This window comes from Vanacampus margaritifer, chromosome 6 (genome assembly GCF_051991255.1).
Source record: "Vanacampus margaritifer isolate UIUO_Vmar chromosome 6, RoL_Vmar_1.0, whole genome shotgun sequence".
NCBI classification, from domain to species: Eukaryota; Metazoa; Chordata; class Actinopteri; order Syngnathiformes; family Syngnathidae; genus Vanacampus; species Vanacampus margaritifer.
Genome location: NC_135437.1, coordinates 7,927,906 through 7,949,900, shown reverse-complemented (window position 1 = coordinate 7,949,900; position 21,995 = coordinate 7,927,906). Strand labels below are relative to the sequence as shown.

General features: G+C 39.4%; 1 protein-coding gene and 1 long non-coding RNA gene across 2 annotated transcripts in view; one reads left to right on the top strand and one right to left on the bottom strand.

The window, feature by feature from the left end:
- LOC144053839 (uncharacterized) overlaps window positions 1–21,995 on the bottom strand; it is a 31,076-nt gene that overhangs the window by 4,896 nt on the left and 4,185 nt on the right. Inside the window, exons 2-3 of the long non-coding RNA XR_013294529.1 lie at window positions 14,566–14,690; window positions 14,231–14,295 (exon numbers count right to left, since the gene is read on the bottom strand). This is a non-coding gene — a long non-coding RNA (uncharacterized LOC144053839). The remainder of the gene's footprint in view (window positions 1–14,230; window positions 14,296–14,565; window positions 14,691–21,995) is intronic.
- Window positions 8,285–9,398, top strand: phlda2 (pleckstrin homology-like domain, family A, member 2). Its single transcript, XM_077568467.1, has 2 exons — window positions 8,285–8,836; window positions 9,067–9,398. Exon 1 carries the CDS (start codon window positions 8,368–8,370, stop codon window positions 8,782–8,784), a length of 417 nt encoding a protein of 138 aa, XP_077424593.1. The 5' UTR covers window positions 8,285–8,367; the 3' UTR covers window positions 8,785–8,836; window positions 9,067–9,398.

Here is a 21,995-nt window from a genome sequence, read left to right as displayed (position 1 = left end):
TAAAGCATGCATTTGGCTTATCCAGTGACACCACAGTGGATATAAAATGTCTACACACCCCTCTTCAAATATTTTTTTTTGTGAGACCAATGAGATCAACATAAATAGTTCCAAAACTTTTTCTACCATTAATGTGTCCTATTACATGAACAACTTCACTGAAAAAAACAACACAATTTCTTACATGTGTTTGGGAGATTTTGTTTTGACCCAGGGTGTCCCAAAGACGTATTTATACGTCTTTGTATGTCTTTTTTTTTTTTTAAATGGTAGAGCATACAGAAGGCTTTGATGCGGCCTCTTAAATGCAGAGAATGGTTGGAGAAATTGTAGTTATTACACAAACGGTCAGCAGAACAAAAGAGATCAACCAGGGCCATGTTGAAAAAAAAGCCCATTTACCCACAGTTCTAAATAGATTTGTGAAGAATGATGAAACTTGGCTATATTCTAATGCGAATTGCTGCAAAACAGAAACAGATTTTTCCTGATGAAAGAAGAGACTCTTTTCTTTTTTTTGCAGGTTCCATATTTTTATAGCAATAGAACACAATATTCTGTGGGCCTTGCAAAATCAGTCAAAATCCAGTAAAATAGCCGGGAGTGAAGGGGGTTGCTTTAGTGAAAATAGCTGGGAATGAATGAGTTAAACAAAGGCAGGTGTGTGCCAACTCCCATTTAACATGAGGTCGACTGTAATGTGGTTGAATCTGAGCATTGCCACATCCCAGCTATGAGCGTGTGTACACTTTTGCAACCACATGATCTCAGTTGTTTATTTTTACTCCCCCTCTTTCTCTTTTAAGATTGGTTTAAGTTATACTGTTTATGGGACATATTATTGGTGGAACAAGTTTTGAAATTATTTTTTTGAATGATGAGGTATAATAGACTTTTGATATCAACTGTATGAATCATTACCTGTTATTCCTTTGTTTTTCACGTGTATGCATGCAGGCCAACTACAGTATAGCACTAGTACTCGTGAAGTTTAATTTGAGTGATGTATTATTTTCATGTTTTACTATTAACAGTGATTCACTTATTTTTACAATTGTGTAGCTGTTTTAAAAAAAAATCATCATTTCAAAGTATCGAGCGTTCACGATGGCTGCCAATACCAGTCACTGATACCAGTCACCGGCGCCCTCTTATTGCCGTTCTATCAGGAAGTAAATGGTGTGCATGGCTGACAGAACATTTTTTATGTGAACTGTATCCATGTCAATCCTCTCAAATGCCCATTAAGATGCAAATTCTGTATGTTTATAAGGTTTATGTTCATTCTTAGAGCATTTTCTCTTCAATTCTAAGTCATTTTTTTCACATGCCCATTAAGATGCAATTTATATAAGTATGTTTGGTTGCAAGGTTTATATTAGTACTTAGAGTGCATTATTAGTGGGGTATACCAAACTGTATACATTCATTTGGTAACTCAATTTAGATAGTATGCTGATTTCATGAACATACCTATTTTACACATTTACCTACTTTCGTTGAATTAGAAAAATATAATGTTGCTGTTCAGTGCATTAATAAGGTAGGCTATATTTTTCCTGTTCAATACAGATAGAACAGTGCCTACTGTTGCCTACTTTTTTGTACTTGTATGTACCGTACCTATATTTTGTATTTTTCTCTGGATGGTTGTATTTTTTTCTTTTAGCCATTTTATGTTTTTTCCCCCCTAATTTTGAATAGGTTAAAAAAATCTATATGTAACAATATTGCCCAATTTTCCTGATAATGTGATCAGCTTTTCATCCGTATCCTTATTTGTATTTTACTTTTAACTTGAATTCTGTCTTACAGGGTGACTGTTCTACCTAACCTGTTGTCAGAAATAAACAAAAGGTCTTTAAAATGATCTGCAATTGGCTTAATAAAAATGTAATGTATTAAAAGTACTAGTGGTATCAGTATCTGTGAGGACTCAAGATTTGAGTACTCATATTAGTATTTTTTTTTGTATTTAAAGAAAGTGGTATAGAACATCCCTTGTTAAAACATTGTGTGTCCGTCCATTTTTAATTTTTTTTGTTAAGGTTAAATGTTAGTGGAACAGATTTCTTTTTCTTTGCTTTCCAATGTGAAATTTGAGGCCAAGTTAATTTTGCATGACTTTAGAGGTTCCATTGAATAATACAATTTAAAATACAGCATTTGTAGGAACTTTGACAGCCACAATCACTAACTCCATCAAACATGATGTTAAACCATACATCTGTTGTTTCGCATTTATTGACTGGACTGCAATGACTTGAGTAACACCCAAGCAAGTGTACTTTACTGCAAGGGTGGGGCCCAAGGGCAAAAATAAAACAATTATACGGCTCCTTAAGCCTTCCATTCATCCAGTCTTATCTTCTAAATCCATCCATGATCCAATCCATCCAGTCTTATCTTGCTCAGGAGGTCACGAGGAGCTGGAGTGGCGCCTATCCCAGCCGAGTCCTGGCGAAAGGTGAATTACACCCTGAACCGGTCGCCGGGTCGGGTGTTACAACATGACTGAGCGGGAAGCGAGCCCAAGCTTTGTGTTCCAAAGTCAGAGGAATGCACGACAACACCATTTGTGTATCAGTAAAGGAAGATATCCATATTTACTCTCACACATGCTCTGACACGTGTGGATAAATATAACTCCTGAGTTGTTTTCAACACAAACTACTTCAAGCTAATACAAGGTGTGTTTTCTATGCTTTGAGTCATTCATAAAAAATAAAACAGGGATATCATGCCCCTAACCTCGCACCTGATGTGTCACAACTGGCTGCAAAACTCCCTCGTGCTGAAATAATGTGAAAAAAAACGCACAGCGGATGTTATTCTTTTCATGTTTTGTCTTTTTATTATCATATTTCCGTTTTGTGACTCAGGCGGCAGATTAGTCTATGTAGGAGGAGACCGGAACGCAAAGCGCTGATGCTAACTTCAAGGCTGCCACAACACCAGGGTTACTTTTAAGATGCAATCCATTACAGTTACAAATTACCTGATAAAAAAAATTGTTAGTAATGTAATCCAAGTACCATAATATTAAAGTAAAGTAACTGGATTACTTTTGGATTACTCCAATATTGAGTATGCTCATGAAGACAAAATAAAAATAAATATCACCACAATATATATTCTATACAACGTGCCCCTGCTATTTGCGGGTGATAGGGACCCGGGAAGCCTACAAATAGCAAAAATCCTAGTGAACTTTTATCCCAGTCACAAGTTTGGCCGTGTATATGTTGTGTGTGATGTTTAAACAGTGAATTGGTGGGAGGAAGATTTGTTTGGAAGGTGTAACTCACATTATGATTGTAGGCTAGCGGGCTAGCTAGCAAGAAGCTACAGCGCATAGCATGCCGCTGGACTCTCAGCTCAAACTTTTGCTCCGAATAAATTCCAGTAAATACCGGTCGTCATTTCCTCGTCCCGTCCGTGAAGCTTTTTCAAACTGCCCGCGTATGGAGGACACGGCGAGTCAGTCCGCTCGTTCGGTCCCACCTCCCCGACATGTAGCAACGGTCCCACTCGCGCGGGCATGTACGTGCTCTCTCTCACTCTGTCCTACTCTCTCTCTCTCTGTCTCTCTGTCTCGCCCTCTTTCACACTCTCTCATCGTAGAAATTGTAATAATTCGAAATAATCCCCATTTTTAATAAATGTACCTGTAATCAGATTTTTTTCCTGTAACTGTAATGGAATACAGTTACTTTTTTTTTTGTAATCTGATTACGTAGCGGCAGTACATGTATTCCGTTACTCCCCAAGCCCTCACAACACACACCACAAAACACTCCTCCTGGATTCATTTTACACACTCAGAAGAAACTGTTGTTCTTTCCAACAAGCGGTGACACGTTCTGTTTTGATGACTGCTGCTATTTAGCGGCCACACAACAGGCTTGTGCTCTCCGTTACTATTTACAACAAATGACGTCAGTTTAGGCGAATACATAACTTTCTTGATGTTAAAATGATCATGATTAATGATTGACATGCTGTAGATCGGAGATGTCCAAACTTTTTCCATTGAGGGTGTCATTCAGAAAAATGAAAGGAAGAGGGAGGCTCACTTTTCCAAATTCTTTTGAGGAAACCAATATATTACTAATTAATTAAATATAGTAAGTCAACATCTGCTATGAATTTAGTGAAGGGGAAAAAAACAGTTAAAATCTCATTTTAGTATTCGCTTTGCCAAAGAAAAGTTTTTGTATTCATGTGAACTATTTTTTTATTTTATTTAAACAATGTACTGTAAAATCCAATGAATAACACGAAAAAATCAAGGGGGGTGGGTTTATTATACAGGCTGCATAATAAGAAATGAAACATCTTATAAAATAAAAAAATCCTATAATAATTTTCATTAAACTGAAAAAAACACACAATCTTTTTATCTTGTAATAAATGAGCACAAGAGGAAACAATACAAAGTCCTTTATGTTGTTTTCATGATTTATTGCCAATTTGCGCTTGTATGAGAAAAATGAGGGTGCCAACACTCTGAGTTCATTAAACTTAATATATTCACTTTGGATTAACTTAATTCAATCATGTGTTACCAATTGAAGTGATTTTTTTTTTTTTAAAGTTGGTCAACAATTCAATTTGTAATGTTACATTGGTTGAACAATTCGCTTTTTCGAGTGTAGGCTACATAACTAGAAAAAAATAACATCGTCTCTCTTACAAATTGATTTGCTTTTTTAATCCCAATTTCCAAAACGTTTCTTATATATTGCGCAGGCATAAAAAATAAATAAATAAAGGGGTTGCTATATATTAGATGGATCAACTTAAATCAATAGACTCCTATTTCGTGCTGACTGTCCTGTCAAGTCAAGCCACTGGAACATTGATGTCTTGTCATTCATGACCCAAATCCATCTCACTTAGTTCTATATTTATAGTAAATCGTGTATACTTCATGTCTCATTTGACAAACACACGTGCATGGAATCTAACTGAGTCACCGGGTCTTCCTTTAACAGGCAAAGTGTTCCACTTGAACTCGTTGCAGCCCACACTGAATCACCGAGCCCTGGCGGGCCTGCCTTCACCACAAAGTTCTCTCAAAAAAGCATATGCCTGCGCCAGGTGCACACACACACCTCCAGGCAACACAGAAAGACCCTCAAACAAACTGGAGAGGGAGGATCAACAGATGTGTGGTGCCGCTTCTTGAATGAAAAGAACGAGACGAGGATTGTGTCAGGTTTGGAGTGGAGACTTGATGACAGTCTAAACAAACACAAGGAGACGGACGGGCGATGCACAGCAAACATGAGTCATGTGATGAAGTCAGTTATTCGGTCGAGTGAGGGAGTCATGTGAGGATAATAACACAGCAAAAGCAGAATGGCGTCATGCTGACTCATAATTATTACTTGGTAAGTGGATCACTTTTTGAGCCTCAACAAAAGAAAGCATATTTTGCCAGCCGCTGTCTTTGTGTCTGCTCAGCTAATAAAGAACTACCAACCTTTTTGTGTTGTATAACATTTTTGTTCCTTTTTTTTTTTTTTTTAAACATTACAGCGCACTTGAGAAGTACTTCTGACACGTTTGGGTGTGGCTTTTTATGGCCTGACAACCAACGACAACAACCTCATCTCATGAATCGCCACCCATGATGAGGAAAATGATTTGGCTAAATGTGTAGGGGTAGAACTGACAACATGCACCTTTATGGAGCTACAGGGACAAGTAGCCAATAATAAGAGAAGACCGATGTGGTACAATAGCGTAGTCTACTAATCGATCCAATTATTCCACTTATTTATCTGAAAATAATTATTTACTCGTTGCAAATATACCTTTGTTCATCTATGTATCGTGAGAGGTAAAAGAAAACAGTAAATGCTTTTCTATTACACTGTAAAAAAGGATCGGTCGTTCAATGTTTGGAAAATGGGATGGAATATAAGAGTCTGATCAATCAATGTAAAATCAAATTAAGTTATAAATTGTTCCTAACTTATAAATTGTTACAACATGTACAAGTTGTTGTTGTTTTTTAGAGAGAGAGAGAGCTCAGTATTGTTCATTGTGCTCATTAATTCATCTGAAACCTGTTAAAAATCCCATACCCTTCACCTTAACTTCAGAGTCCCACCAGAGTCATAAAGTCAGGAGACCAGAGGAAGGATCAAAGAAAAGAAAGATGAAACATATACAAGTTCCACTATTCCACCAACAATTTGCTGATCTGGTGTGGTTTTCTGCCAAGTCACTTTGTTCAAATGAAGGTTCCTCAATAGCCTTTTTAACTTGTAAGATGATAGAGTGTTGATAAAAGTATTGATTTACTCCACTAAAGGCCATGTAATATTCTAACAAATGTAACTTTCAGACACTCTATGTGTGGCGTATTAATATGGCTTCTACTTTTAGAATTACCACCTTGAGTCAAGTTCCCGTATTCAAATTTCACCATTTGCTTCAACAACTCACCTCAAAGAGTTGAACATATGAACATAATTAAACAATTGAAAACATGAATTGATGTGTGTGTGTATTACGCACTTACAATAACATGTTGTCAGAAAGATTTTTTTTGACAATGTAAAGTGCAGTAGGTACAATAAACGTTTATTTTAGTCATTCATACGATCAGGGCTGGACTGGCCTTCTGGCATACAGGGCAGATGCCTGGTGGGCCAGCCTTTTGGGCCAATGCAGTGTTTTTTAATTATTATTTTCCTACATTTTACCCTAAAAGACTGCCATAATTGAGAGCACTGGTTCTCCTTGAATACCCCTATCCAGCCTGTTTTCCATGTCTCCCCAGCCAACACAGCTGACAATAGTTTTTTCAGGCTACATGCAGAGCTTGCTGATTAGCTGATCGTTTGAAACACCTGTGTTGCTTGTGGGAGACATGGAAAACAGGCTGGATAGGGGTACTCAAGGACTGTGGTTGAGAAACACTGATTTTGAGGGACCAGTCCGTGAATCCATTTTGAATATAGATAGAAAACTGGAACATCATCAATGAACATCAGTGGTGGAACTACATGTTAGGCAAGAGTCTAAGTCAAAATTCCAGGACCGATTTTTTTGTGTGCCAGTCCAGCCCTGCATACGATAGAAAGTGTTTCAAAGAGTTTGAATACTGAAATAATGAAGATCGCTCTCAATAATATTTTTTATTGTCCAAATACCATTATAATCAGGCATACATTTATAAGACAAATATAATTGTCATAAATAATAGCATATTCAGTAGGGGTGTGCCAAAAAATCGATTCTCATAAGAATCGCGATTCTCATTTAGTACGATTCAGAATCTATTTTAAATGTCCCAAAATCGATTTAATTTAAATTATTTTATACTGTCTTGCCTTTGTGTGCCTTTATTTGGAGCGCTGTTCATGTTGTACCCGGTTTGGCCACTGAGGGGCAGTGTAGTTCCACGCGGTTTAATGCACTGTTAAGTTGTAGCCACATTAGAGAGTACAGTAGAAGGAAAAAGTCGCGATCAAGTTATTCCAATAAAAGTTTTTTTTCAACGTGGAGCCATTCTTTTGAGTGATAAAAGTGCCGCGAGCAGCACGCTAATTAGCATTAGCGAGTCAGACTGGAGTAGATCATTACAATTCCTTGCACATCTTTAGACTGAAGCAAAAATCATTGGCAATCAAATCATTTTGAATCAAAAATCGTTCTGAATCAAAAATCGTTCAGAATCGAATCGCAGACCCAAAAATCGGAATCGAATCAAACCGTGAGACATTCAAAGATTCCCACCCCTAATATTCAGCATTGATTGGCTGTGCAAAGTCACATGATCACACAGACACATTGTGAGGTGCGTGGATTTTGACTTGAATTCATTTTACCAAATATGTTTTTTTTCTGTAATTGAATGGTTCATTTTTGGACCAGTTCACCCACCCTTTCTACAGAATGGAACACCATAGCTATGCGCAATCAGCAAGAAATAGGCTAGCTGGACTGAAAACTACCCCAGTAAAAAAATAAAAGTTTTGACAGCCACAACTAGTTGAGAGTAGACATGTTTGGACTAATCCTTACAGTAGGATGAGGATTAGTTGTTAATTAACATGTTGGGTGTGTGCAGCGCCTGGTTTGGTCCACCTTTAGAACTTCCTCTGGCCTCTGAGCCTCAAGCTTTCCGCCCACACAGACTGCACGCATACGCACAGCCTTGAATCAAGTCAACCCACTGTCAACTGCTGATACATTCCCAAACCAACTGACGTCAAGTGGGAGGGCCCCAGGCCGGGGCCGGTCTATAAAACTGCTCCTCCACGATGTGGTTCATTCACAAATAGCCAGCGTGGATTACTCAAGAGGCTCCTTCCTCGGACTGCTCTGACCCAAATTGACTTTTTTGAAATGAAAATGTCCGAGTCCGAGATCTCCCAGGTGCTCAAAGAGGGCGAGCTGGAGAAGAGGAGCGACAACCTTCTCCAGTTCTGGAAGAGGAAGACGTGCGTCCTGACCCCCGACAGCCTCAACATGTACGCCGACACGCAAAAGCGCACCCGGGGCAAAGAGCTCAAATTGCAGAGCATCAAGAAGGTGGACTGTGTGGAGCGAACCGGCAAGTTCGTCTACTTCACCATCGTCACCACGAACGACAAGGAAATCGACTTCCGCTGCCCCGGTGAGGACAACTGCTGGAATGCGGTCATCACCATGGCCCTCATCGACTACCAGAACCGCAAGGCCATCCAGGACTTTAAGACGCGCCAGGACAACGAGAGCGCGTCCCCGGGCCAGCAGGAGCGGCGCATGGCGAGGGCCCCCTGAGACCCCCCCCCCCCCCCCACCAAAAGCCTCACGCTCTCCCTCTCCTAATATGGTGAGTTCACGTGCTCGGAATAGTGCTCCAAACTACAATTACAAGGCGCTTCAAATTGAAGGCGGTTAATGAACAAAATACAAGATGAAACAAAAAGTAGATCAAATACAATAGAACTATCCTCCCCCCTCCACCCCGCCAAAAATATAGGACATCACTATTAAACCTAAACAGAATTGAAGTAATTGAAGTAGTGTTTCTCAACTCTACTCTCCTCGTTTCCCCCCCAGGAAATAATCATTCAAGGACCAACCAAAATGGAACAATGACGTCATCCGGTCCAGAGATGAAGGATCGCGGACTGAGCTGTCACAACGACTCTCACATGTCCAGCAGAGATTTTCCAAACTCCACTCACATGGACTGACAAGTGAAGTTTGCTCTTATTGGAGGAAAAACAACAACCTGTAAAAGAATGTCTGTTAATTTATTTGTTACCAGGATATGGTGTCTACTGGTAAACTGCACTTATTGTTTAAATTATTTGCTTGTTTCAAAGCATGATGTGTCTTTATGTATTTATTGCAATAAATATATGTGCGTCTTTTTGGCATAATATGAAGACATTGTTTGTTATTGCTTAATTGGGGGAAAAAAGCTTCAGATTTCCACAAACCCTTGGATAAAGGTGCAAATAATTTTTTCCCGCTACACACTTACACTACAATATTTTTCAGCTTTGTGATTCGTAAAAAAAAAAAAATCTGTACCAGTGGTAGGAAATAACAGAGTACAATTTCTTAGTGACTGGTATCTGTACTTTACTTGAGTATTTATTTATTTATTTGTTTATTTTTAATTTCTACATTTGAAAGCAGACCCTATTTTCTACTGCTAACTTAGAAAATAGGCTTGTTACTTTTTTAAACCTCAAAATGATGACCTTGTTTGTTTTTGTTTTCCTGATGTGCCAATTGATCAAAATGGGGGTTGCGTGCAATTGACAGCCCCCCCCCCACCCAAAAAAAAAGAAAAGAAAAACATGTGTACTCTTTATTTTTGTACTTACGTACATTTAAGACTCTGTACATTTCTTCTTTTACTTTAAAACAAGAGCTGAATTAGCATTTCTCCTCTTACTAATCAATTATTTATAGGTTGAATAATGTGTGAGTAATTTTGACACCTCTAACCAGACGTGATTAGGCGTTGGCTTTTGTTAACATTGCAATAAAGTATGTAAGTGGCAAAACTGGATGCATATGGGTGAGGTGGGTACTGAATTCATGAACATTGAATTGAAACAAATGAGTATTAGTCTTAGGTTCAACTAAGCTCCACTTTCTATAGTAAGTGCCATTCTCCAGAATTTCTCCCAGCCTCCATGCAGTATGAGACTCTGCCCATATCTCATGACCTAAGAGGCAGTAACTGTATATACTTCACTCTGGGAACGTTCTCAGTGGCCACATTTCTCTGTAAATGCCAGACATGCTCCGTCAAAGAAGACGGGCGGACCGGAAAGTCCCTTTCCTTTCCAGAGTCAGGTGGAATGTGGCGCTTTATTGTAAGCGGGAGCCTTTCAAGCTTAGGTCATAGCTGATAAGAGTCCTTGTGAACACACCTTAACTACTTCCAAGGTGTGGTGCATGGCTAAAGGTGTAATCTGGCACATTTATGGTGTTTCACAATGAGACTCACGATCCAAACAGAATATGTTGGCTGATTTTCCGGAAGTTGTTAGGGAACGTGTTGAATGATAAATCTTTTTTTTTTCCTGTAACACTTCCTTGTTGAACTGATGTAATGTAATGGTAAGCACTTGAGATTTTCTTTATGAAGTAAAACACATCAGCGCAATTGCTCCTGTAATAAACTAGAGAAATAATGTTAACGTGGTCAATGACCCTTTCAAAATATTGCAAAAATTCAGGTAAACGCCCACAAAACCCCTAATCTGCTCACATTCAGGTTTTTAAAAACCAGAATAAGACACCAGGGTTACTCCTTTTCTAACCCGAATATTTGGTCATATTATCGGGATACCTCCATTGAACTGAACATTGGTTTGTTTTATGTCCATGCTCTATTCACAAGGAATTTTGGTCTTTTGAGATGTGTGGCCGCCATCTTATGTTACCACTCGTTACAAATTTAGCAAAATTCAATAATAATGTATATATTTGGGAAGACTAGGGTCAAGTTGTATTTTACAATTTAAAAAATGTGAAAATTTTCACAAGTTAATTCATATTAAAGATTAGATAGGTCTTAATATGAAAAGAAAAATGCACTGAGCTGTGATGTGACCAATGTCTCATCTAGTGGTAGAAAAATGACCTCAACACAAATCAATATCATACTGTTTTTTACAGTACAGTACATATTTTAAATTTTAACTCAATTTTATGAATTATTATGAAATAACTGTATCAATGACTAAAAGATGCAGCCATATTTCTATTTAACATTTTTTTTAATGAAAAAATATTGTTAGTGTACATTTTGTTGTGCATTTAGAACAGATATACAATTTGCAATTAAAGGTGAGTTAACTGTTGAAGTCATGCGATTAATTAAAATATTAATCCCCGACACCCCTAAATTGTTCTTGAAAAGAGCGAGGCCAAGTAAATAAAGTGGAGTAGAGGGTCGGTAGAGCACACATGCGCTGAGGTCAGAGGTGAAGGAAGGCTAAAGCAGTAGGGAAGTGCATGTTGGGGTCGCAGTCCTTCATCCAACTTTGAAGTGGGATCACGCAACGACGAAGGAGGATGGGCGTCCCTTCTAAAAATACGGTCTAACACATTTCCACCACTTTAATCTCATGTGCATCATGCGGTGGTGCCTAAACCAACGGGCCCATGAGGTCATGTGGGCTGAAGTGTTTGTTACTGTGGGAGAGCCGCTCCTTCTTCTTTGTGGAGCGCACAACGTTTAGCGCTACTCTGGGCTAACATTCCTGACTCAGCAGCAGGTCAGGAGTTGTAATTGTAAAGTGTGTAATGAACCCCGGGCCCACGCGCACAGAATGTGTCTTCCGCTCGTAAGTGGTAACTATACAAACATCCTCTCATGGAACACATCCTCAAGTCGTACTTGCAGCATCACAGTGGATGCATTGTTTCTTGCTGACGGAAAAGCACACCAAGACATGCAGGATACCTCATTCATAAATATCCTGTTTTATAATGCAATTCCGAGTCATGCTTTTTGCAATCAACAATCTAATGAGGTCTAAGAGGTTCAATTGAAAATACAAATAGGCCTACGGTGCAATTTAGACAAAAAGAGCCACCCTGACGAGCACACTTCCTATCACGGCATCATCAAAAAGCAACAAATGTCATTTTACTGCAGTTATTATCTCCATCGAAGTAAATCACGAGCCCAAATAAACATGTCTGCGCCTGTAATCGCATTGCTAATGCGGCTTCAAACATGCTTAAAAGTAAAACAGTCCAAAGAGGTGATGGCATCAGGTACATAGAGTCTACGAGGAAGCCTTGGTTGATCTTGAGGAGAGAAGTAACAAAGAAGATAACACTGGCAAATAATCAGTGTGACTTTTAAAGGGTTAAAAATTAAGCTTTAACCTTTTGAAATTAGCCTCTTAACTATGTCATTTATGTCAACCTATATTCCCTTAAATAAGGATGCTTAGCTTTAACCTGGAACCAGAAATTTACAAATAAAGTAATTTAAAGAACCGTTGTGGAGTTGGTCACTTTTTTACTCATGACTGCCACCTTTGGCCTAAAGCGTAACTGCAGCCTCTGTGTTAAAAGGAACCCCGACTGTAATGACAAGTTTGCTCTATATTATTTATTTGGCTGTTACAAACTTAACTCTGAGATTCATTTTTCAAAAATCATTTCCAGTTTAATACATTTTGTATGCCCTCAGCCACTTTTGTCTTGCCACAGGTGTGTCTTGTTGTGTCGTTAATGTGTGTGTGTAATTCGTCTCCTGTCTCCCCTCTGTCTGCGTCGATTCATTGTTGTTTTCCTCCCGTCATGCTGCCAGTTTTTGTCTTGTTGTCCTCCCCACGTTTTGCTTTCACTTGCCATTCGGAGTTCGCTTTTGTTTTCTATAATTAAATTCTTTCTTTCTTTTTTTTTTTTACATTACTCTCTGCCTCCTTGCCCTGCTTTGCTGCATTTGGGTCCTCCACCAAACTTCACCCCGTGACAATCCTAAGATCCTGTAATCTATAATAGATCTGATATTGTTTATCATAATTAACTTGTTGTTGGGTAAAAAAATTAATTGAAAAGAACCTTGAAAAAAAATCGCATTTGATATCGCAATCGTGATTTTTTGGGGGGAAAAAAATCGCAATTACATTATTTTCCATAATCGTTCAGCCCTCTTTCACATTGCGTTGCGATGGTGGCGTACGTCCATATAAAGTTTCTACAAAATGTATCAAACTGAAAATGAAATTATTTTTGAAAAATGAATCTCATAGTTATGTTAGTAACAACCAAATAAATCATAGAGAGCAAACTTGTCATTACAGTCAGAGTTCCTTTTAAAGGGTTAAAAATTAAGCTTGAACTTTTTCAATAAACCTTTGAAATTAGCCTCTTAAGTACTTAATTGATGTCAACGTATATTCCCTTAAATAAGAATGATTAGCTTTAACCTGGAACCAGAAATTTTAAAATAAACTAATTTAAAGAATCGTTGCGGAGATGGTCACTTTTTTACTCACGACTGCCACCTTTGGCCTAAAGCCTAACTGGAGCCTCAGTGTTAAGTTGTGCTCGGCGCCACTCCCCCCCTCCCCCACATAAAATTGTGACGTGTTCGTCCCGATTTTTTTAGTTATTGCAAGGCCTCCCATGCTACCCAGCTTTTCACACAATTTTCTCGTAGCGTTGACGAAATGCGCCATAGCTCTATTGTGGGTGTCACTCTGCTTACAGGAATCCAATAAACAGACGGTCGCCCCCTCGCTTCCGGTAAGAACATGAAAGATGACGCCAACAGGATGAAACACCGTAAATATAAAAGCTCTCAAACCCAAACATCGCAGACCACCAGGATGTTTGCTCACCACCAACCTTCCAGAGCTGTTTCATTCAAGAGGCACTTTTTGTGAGCTCACCTACTCCGGGAAGAGATGTTCACCGGCTTGTTTTACTGGAAACAACCTTCTTTGGTATTTTACGGCGTGATACATCACTCAGGTGATCACATACCTGTGCCTAGCAGTCAGACACACGCCCTCAAACTATAACTCAGTCAAACGACGGTTTGATCAAGGGAAGATTTCAAATGAGATATAATGGAATGTTGGACAAAAAGCAACATTCATGGATCCTTCCCTCAATTCAACGTCACAGGATTCCCATTCAAATATGTTCCGAAAGACCCTATTCTTTGTCATCATGACAACAATGTTTGTTTACGTTTTTAACGGACACTCATTTTTGCTTAGTGACTCACGGGGAAAGAAGTCCACGCATCCACGTCGCCGCCTATTCTCTGGCCCAGTTAGTCAAGTGAAGTTCCTGACACAAAGACACAATAGAGATACTCAATATTGTGTAACAACCCTGGTTGGGAATCGCAAGACAGAAACTAAAATACCTTCAATAATGACTACACATGATGCGTTTGTGCGCTTGTTGTTACCAAGGAAACGCCGGAAATAAACACCCTCGGCAGAAACGAGCATTTACATGTCAAAGTATGGCAATATTGTCCTAAATATAGTTGGCAAGCCTGTTTTTCAAAGGGAATCTTGTGAATGTAACACACACACATACGCACACACATACTGTGTTGGTTTAAGGGCAGCCTGCTGGGGATCATGTTGCCGGGCCTCAGCTGTCCACAGAGAAGCTTCAGGCTGAGACAGGAGACGTTGACGGGAATGTCTGCAAGGCAGCGAGGAGGTGGACGTCTGAGGATGAGAACATGAAGGCGTCACAAAGATTTACACCAGAGAGAGACTTCAGAGGAGGACTTTAGTCCCACCGGACTTGAAATTGGAGTTAATACCTCATGTTGTACAAAGCTAAAACATCAAAAATAAAAACAACACACTGCAGTAATTTGAGGGTTGCTTAGACTCTCACTATGACATGTACAATGAAAAATTAAGAATGAATCCAAAGATCATGCTAAATATTTTACAAAGAATTGGAGCTCAGATTGTACTGGTGGGTGTACATAATGTTAAGTTTACCATATTGTGCCAAACATTAGACTGCCACAACAATCACAGATTTTGTGCAACACAAATATTAGAAATACACAGTAGAGGTAGCTTTACTATACTCTACTTGTATTGATCAACATTGTATGGATCCTTACATTTTTTCCCTGCCTTATGTGTCCCCAATAAATAAAACGTTTAAACGCTTACTAAAATTAACTCTAAAATATTTATTTATTTATTTATTGTGTCGAGCAAAGTTCCTGTACACTGATCTGATTGCATAGTTAATAAATATATACTATAGCAAATCTTTCACAGGAGAAAAATAGAATTTGTTGCCTGTCCTCACTTCTTAATATTAGACATTACAATATAACAAATCCTTTAGTGATTTCTTGTATTTATCTTTTTTCCTTTTCATTTTACATATTTGTTACACTCTTTATCACAACTGTAAATGCAGTTTCTTGGGGGGGCGTTGTGCACGGTTGTGGGATGGAATGCAGCCGACTCCCGGCCAATCGAAGAGGTTCCTCTCACTCCCATTAAAATCAGGATAGTTGAAGCGACACAGTGTATGACATCATAAAAATGGACCCGCTGGGGTCTGTGCATTAGATTGGCGGATGATGCAGACGGCCACAGCCCTCAATCGTGCGTCCGTGTGTGTTTTTTATTCCCAAAACAGATACAGAATGGCAGGGTGATTAAAGACTAAATTGTCCACAGGTATGGGTGTACTCAGCTGGCAGCTAACTGACTGAGAACAAGCACTGGAGAAAATGGATGGAGGGATGGACAACCCATAACCCATTATTCACTCTTTTGAACCATCATAACACGAAATAAGTGGTTTGAACTGCTGTCTCACAAAAAGTGTCAAAAGCATGCTTGTGCTTTCTACGTGGAAAAATAAAATCAAAACATAAAATAAATTGTTAGTACGATAAGTTACAAGGGTACAATTTAGTTAGTAGTCTAAATTGTGTGAATAGTTTTTAGTGAGTGGATTAATTGACTGGGAACCAGTCCAGTGGGTGATGATGATGATGAAAACGGATGAATGAACCAAAATTGAGAGCAAACATGATCATCCATCTGCATTGAGTTCAAGCACACGCGATCTATCTTAAAAGAGGCCAGGGAGTTCCACAGTGACTGACTGATGAGAGTGTTGGTGGTTCTGAAGGTTCGGAGCTGTTCACACAGTCAAAAGAGGCTCCAGAGAGACATCCGTCTTGCTTGCACCTGCCTGAGTGGGCGTGTAAACAAAAGAACAGATTACAAAAACACGTTATCTCCCTGCCGGAACGCCAAATATGAGACAACCATTCCCAACGTCGTCTGTTTGGACATTCCCTTCATCAAGTGTTCTGTTCCAGACTTGTTGAACTAAAGCCACAGGATGTAAGTAGAGGAATAATGAGTAATTTAAGAGTTGAGAGTGACAGGGCAAGTGAGGACAAGGTGACTAATAGTCATCAAGGTGTTGCTCAAACCTCCAACGCAGCGCATTGTGTAACCGACATGAAAGTGAAGGTGAAACAAATGCGTGCAATATAGTGCCATAAAGGCCCCGGGTAAAAGGAGGGGAAACGAGTTCTGCACCAGAGGAAAAGCAAGTTAAAGAGAAAGCAAGATGAATGAGTAAAATAAAGTCATGAGGGGGAAATCCACTGCTGAGAACATTGCAAGAGGAAGACTCTGAGGGTAAAATGGTGAAGCAAATAGCTAAGCACAAACATACCGCAGGAAGGAATCTGTTCAATGCTTTCTTTGAGCAAATGGATTTACGTGAGCAAACTCATTATCAAACACCGCCTACATTCCTACTTACCTTGATTATTTGGTATTTTGAAGTAGGGAATTTCCAGGTTGCTTTTCACAGTGAGGAAAGCAGTCAAGGAAAAATGCAGTATTTTCTATTTCATGCAAACAAAGTGATTTTGATTCAATTATAGGGATGTTCGATACCAGTACAAGTGCTCAACTCTTGAGTGGTCACGATACCAATATCAATTTCCCCCCAAAAACAATTGCAGACCATTTTAAAGAAATACCTATATACAGTATATCCCAGTATGCCATTATTCCTTAAAATGGAATGAAATTAATGGCAATTTTCTATTCTTCTAATTTCTAGTTCCTGATTGTATAACGATCACAAGAGAGCGGTATTGGTTGCTGTTGTAAGTACCGATACCTTGCGTTGGGTTGAGGTGGCGATTGTGGACCCATGTGCAGGGAAGCAGGGCGAGGAGGGGAGTTTAATTCAACAAAACAAAAGTCCAAATGCATTCAAGATGTGGCGGGGACAGCAAGGCAAAAAAAAAAAAAAAAAAACGGCCGCATGACGGGGGAAAACAACAATGACTCGCCGCAGACAGAGGGGAGATGAGAGACTAAACACACACACACACATGTGGATGTGGTTACATCAGACTACTAGTATAGCTTTTGATGCCAGAGGTCAAACCTGGCACTACTTGACCCTATTGAAGTTCCATCACACTTTATAAATCTTACTAGAGGAAGGAAACGGGAAGCCTTGCAAAAAGAGGAAGTTCTGTTTTTCATGGCTTAAGGGTCTTTCCCAAGATGAACAATGGTTCCCTCAGTCCAATTGCGACCCTCATGACTGAGCAAAGTGGCAAACTTTTGGCAAATATAACTACCGCCGGCGCCGTGAAATCTAATGAGTATAAAAAAAGTTGAGTTGGTATAAATGATGCTGAGAGTGTGTAGAATCGCAGCGTAGCATACTGTATTGCAAAAGTACTGTGTATTTAACATTTTACACCTAAACAAAATAAAGGCAAAATAATTAAAGTCTATTAAACAAGTGATATGTATAATGTTAAAGGGACGGTCAGTCATCCCTAGTGCCATCTAGTGGTGAAATAATCATTCATTAATTTTAAAAACCGACTGTTTATGTCAGTAGTATGCAAAATCATGTATCACATAAACATATTTTTTAGCTATATTATCGTAGGTCTAGCAATTACAATGACAGCGTAATTAACTTGCGGTTTCTTCGCGTCCTAAATTAGCTATTTAATATACTTCCGGGGTGGCATTATATATAATTTTAATAAAAACGTTGATAATGTAAGCCGAAATGGCAGAAGGAAGTAGTCAAGCTAGCGTTTACGCCACCATCCAGACAGACTTCAAAGTAAATTCCTCCAAGGCTGCTGCATTGGTGTCAATGTATTATTTGGTCAGCTTTATTTTGAAGTTTGCCTTAGCGTGTTTGCGGCTTCCCTGACGTTACTGAATGACGGCACAGCCCAATTCGCACACGTACACACACACACCGAGAGGAACTTACTCGTTAACATACATTTGAATCTTTTTGTTTTGGTGGAAGAAGCAAGTCTTTTCAAGTCAAAAGGTTCAAGTCCAAGTGAAGTCAAAAGTCATTGTTGGTAGAGTTCAAGTCGAGTTGCAAGCTTTTTAACATTTTGTCAAGTCGAGTCTAAAGTCGTCAAATTCATGACTCGAGTCCAAGTCACATGACTCGAGTTCACACCTCGGGCTATCTAGTTATATATTCAGATCAGTGAGTCTCACCTTACTAGAGCTGCTATGATTTGCCGCCATCTTCCAAAGGACATCTTCGCAAATGTAGTTAGCCCGGGTGGTGCTTGAATCGGGTGTCGGACCCAATGGGTGGTCCACATTCCGCAGCTTACCTTCCACAGCTAGGGCCTGCAGGTGGTCGTCACTAACTCCTGTAATTGGGGCTCACGTTATTTTCTGCTTCGCTCTCACAAGCTTTTACTATTTTTTTTTTACTAGCCCTTCCCCCTAGCCGGTCATTTTAGCCACTGCAGCCCATGACCAACAATCTTGTTAGTTGCTCCGGCTAATTCCAGCTCACTCTGTCTTTTGGCCTCGCTTACAGGTTAAGTCGCCGTCGCTCGCCGAGAAAAATTGGTGGTAGGCTTGCGAAATGTGGTCTCTGAGCCACTGTGGTGTGCGTGCTCTTTAGTACTTCTAATGCTATTTTTTACCACTAGATGGCGCTAAGGACTACACACTGGGTCTTTAAATTGAACTGAGCGCCATACCGTGCATTTTTTAAATATATTTTCAATTGAAGCTCAGTCTTCAGCTGTCCATCTGTCCAGAAACGTCAGTCTTTTTCATCTCTCCCTGTTGGGAAATTTATGTGTAAAATATAATGGCATGCCAAAAGGGAAAATAAGTGAATATATACATATATCGAAAGGCAGTTTGGGGGAAATCCATATAAAAAAAAATGAGCAAAGGCCAAGGACTTTACATAAAAAAATCAAATTTTCCCACAGATGAAATTGATATTATGTGAGGATATTCTGAATCACTGCTTACTTGGGAATGCAATTTTGGGCCTTGTGCTCCAGACAGGAAGTCCCAATGATGTCATCTCCCAGGGATGCAATCTTTAACGCACAACTACATGCAGACACACGTAGGATGTCAAAAACCTACAGCTCTCCTCAGCCAATGGCTAAAACATGACCACAAACGTCTGGTTTGTATCCCCACGAGGTTTAGTACATGTCCACAGCCGTTAAGCGAAGAGCTGCGTGAGTTGTGGGAACCCGATTTCAAGGTGTACTTTTACACTTGAGCGAGGGAAGCGTGAAAAGACAAGATTTCAGGCTTTAACATACTTTTAAATCAGCACTTGATATAATTTCTCAATTGAATCCATAGGAAGAAAGAAAAATGTGCCATCTGCTGGATCTGGCGGGGTACTGCTTCCCAGCCAAAGCCCAAAGTGGCCACTGGTCAGCCGTCCTTTCACACAATGCAAGACACATGAAAACAGAGGAGCCTTTCACAGAAATCTGAAACACAATCTGCTTTCTTCATTCAACGACCGGCGAGTGTCTGCTTTCAGGGCCTCAGGGGCAGGGGTTTTGACCGAGGTGAGGGGAGAGATGTTTTCGAGGGGGGGATGTGGATTGTTGCCTAATGAGTCACTGGAGCCTCCTTCAAAGCCTGCTGCGCAACCTCGACAACCCTCAGCCTCTCGCACCCGAGCAGGGAGGTCCGCAGGAATCTGGGCCTGCCTGGATGGAAGAGCTGAGTGGGCAGTCCACATAGGAGTGAGGCGCAAAGAGGTCAAGTTCTTGCTGCAAAGGACACGAGCGTTGTGATAAAGGCCTCTACTGTAGAAAATTTGGAGGATGGTTGTAAAGTAGTGCTTGTCTATGCATTGTGCACAATGCAATTTATTATCTTTCCGCGTGGTGCTCGATTTTGAACTGTAATACAAAATTGATAGGCTACAATTTCATGAACCTCCCTTGATATTAATATACTAGACCGGACCAGGGATGGGTCATCAGTGCTACTTGGGGGGAAGACCACACACTTCCTAATCAAATCTATGGAAAAAATAATAATTTTACTGTAAATATGGACAAAAATTTGCAAAATATGCTCTTAATATATTTCATTTTTGAGAATATTTTTTTTAATGCATGTTTAAAAGATCCACTCAACAAAATAGCCATGATAGACTGTATTTTTTTTCCAAGTGCAAAGGGCTTTCTGGCATAAAAATTACTATTCAAGGCTGGCACAAAACCGCTGAAGAGGAAACCACCATTTGCAACACCAAGTGCATTTTTGTTTTTTTTTTCCTCCACAAAAATCACATCACTCAAAATGTTAATATATTTTAAGATACTCTGTCTTGAATAGCATTTCAAATACAGTACATAAATTATTAGGCCTGCTCACATTGTAGTATAGGGTAGTATAAAACATGTCTGCCATCTAGTGGTGAATGGTGTTATTACAACTACAGTCAACCCTGCATATTCACGGTTCAGCATCCGAATATCCCCCCCCCTTTTTTTTATTCAATATTTTTTCACATTTGAGATCCCCCTCTCCCCCAGTTTTTCCAGGATGTTTTTTGTTTTTCGTGAAAAACAAATATTTGATGTTAAATCCGATGTTGTTGTTTTTCGTTATTGTTGATGAAATTAGTAAAAAATATATTAAAAAAATAAACTTTTTTTTTGTATTTTTTTTTAACTAGTCAAGGAAGGGGCCACTCTCACTACTAGATAAAGCACCAACACACTTCAGTTTCAGTCCCGGAGCTCATACAAGCTCATAATTAATACAGTGTAGCCTACATAGTCTGTATACATTTGACTACTTTAGAAGATCTACAATGTAAACTGCCACAACATCCACAGACCTGCAGACCAAAATATTAAATAGTGTGCTTTCATATTAACACGAATATTATAATATATTCCAGACACACAAAAAAAAGAAGAAGAGATCACCACAGATAAATGAATAAAATAATGTAGCATGTTTTGTCTAGTGCTACCACACACTGTAATACTTATACTATTAAAACTGTAATTCATGGATGGAATTGAATTGGATTTAGACTGTTAGACTTCCCTTTAAGACTGTGAAACTATTATCTTAAAGCGTAGTGTATAAGAGTATAGAGTAAGTTATTTAATAAAGGTGACAGTTTGAGCCTGGAACACGGGACATTGATGTTCTACTAATATTAATCATACAGTGGTACCTCGACTGATATCAAAGCAATTTCTCCTATTAAAATGACATGAAATGCTTTTAATCCATTCAAAAGCGATTTATGTGAGCTGCTTTTAATAAAGATAAAAATAGCACTATATTATAAAAAGAACATCCATCCATCTTTCAATTCACTTTCCAATTAAACCGCATCAACAAACAGCTGCATGTCACTGCACTGTGCGTTGAAGCCAATAATGACCCTGTTAGCGTGTGTGACACGTGTAGGATTTCAAACACGCATACACCAGCTGAGACACTCGCTTCATTACAGCTCTCACTCCTTGCTGTACTGCACCCAGCAGCAGCAGCAGCAGCTGTTTACCGCTATTTAAGAGGGGACAGGAAGAAAGAAGACGAAGGGCGTCATCGCACTCACACCACAAGAGCGAGCCGTGGCGTGAACAGGAAGTTGGTAACCGCATCTAACATACCGCAAGTAAACAGGGTGAGGCAACAAGATCAAACAAGTAGCAC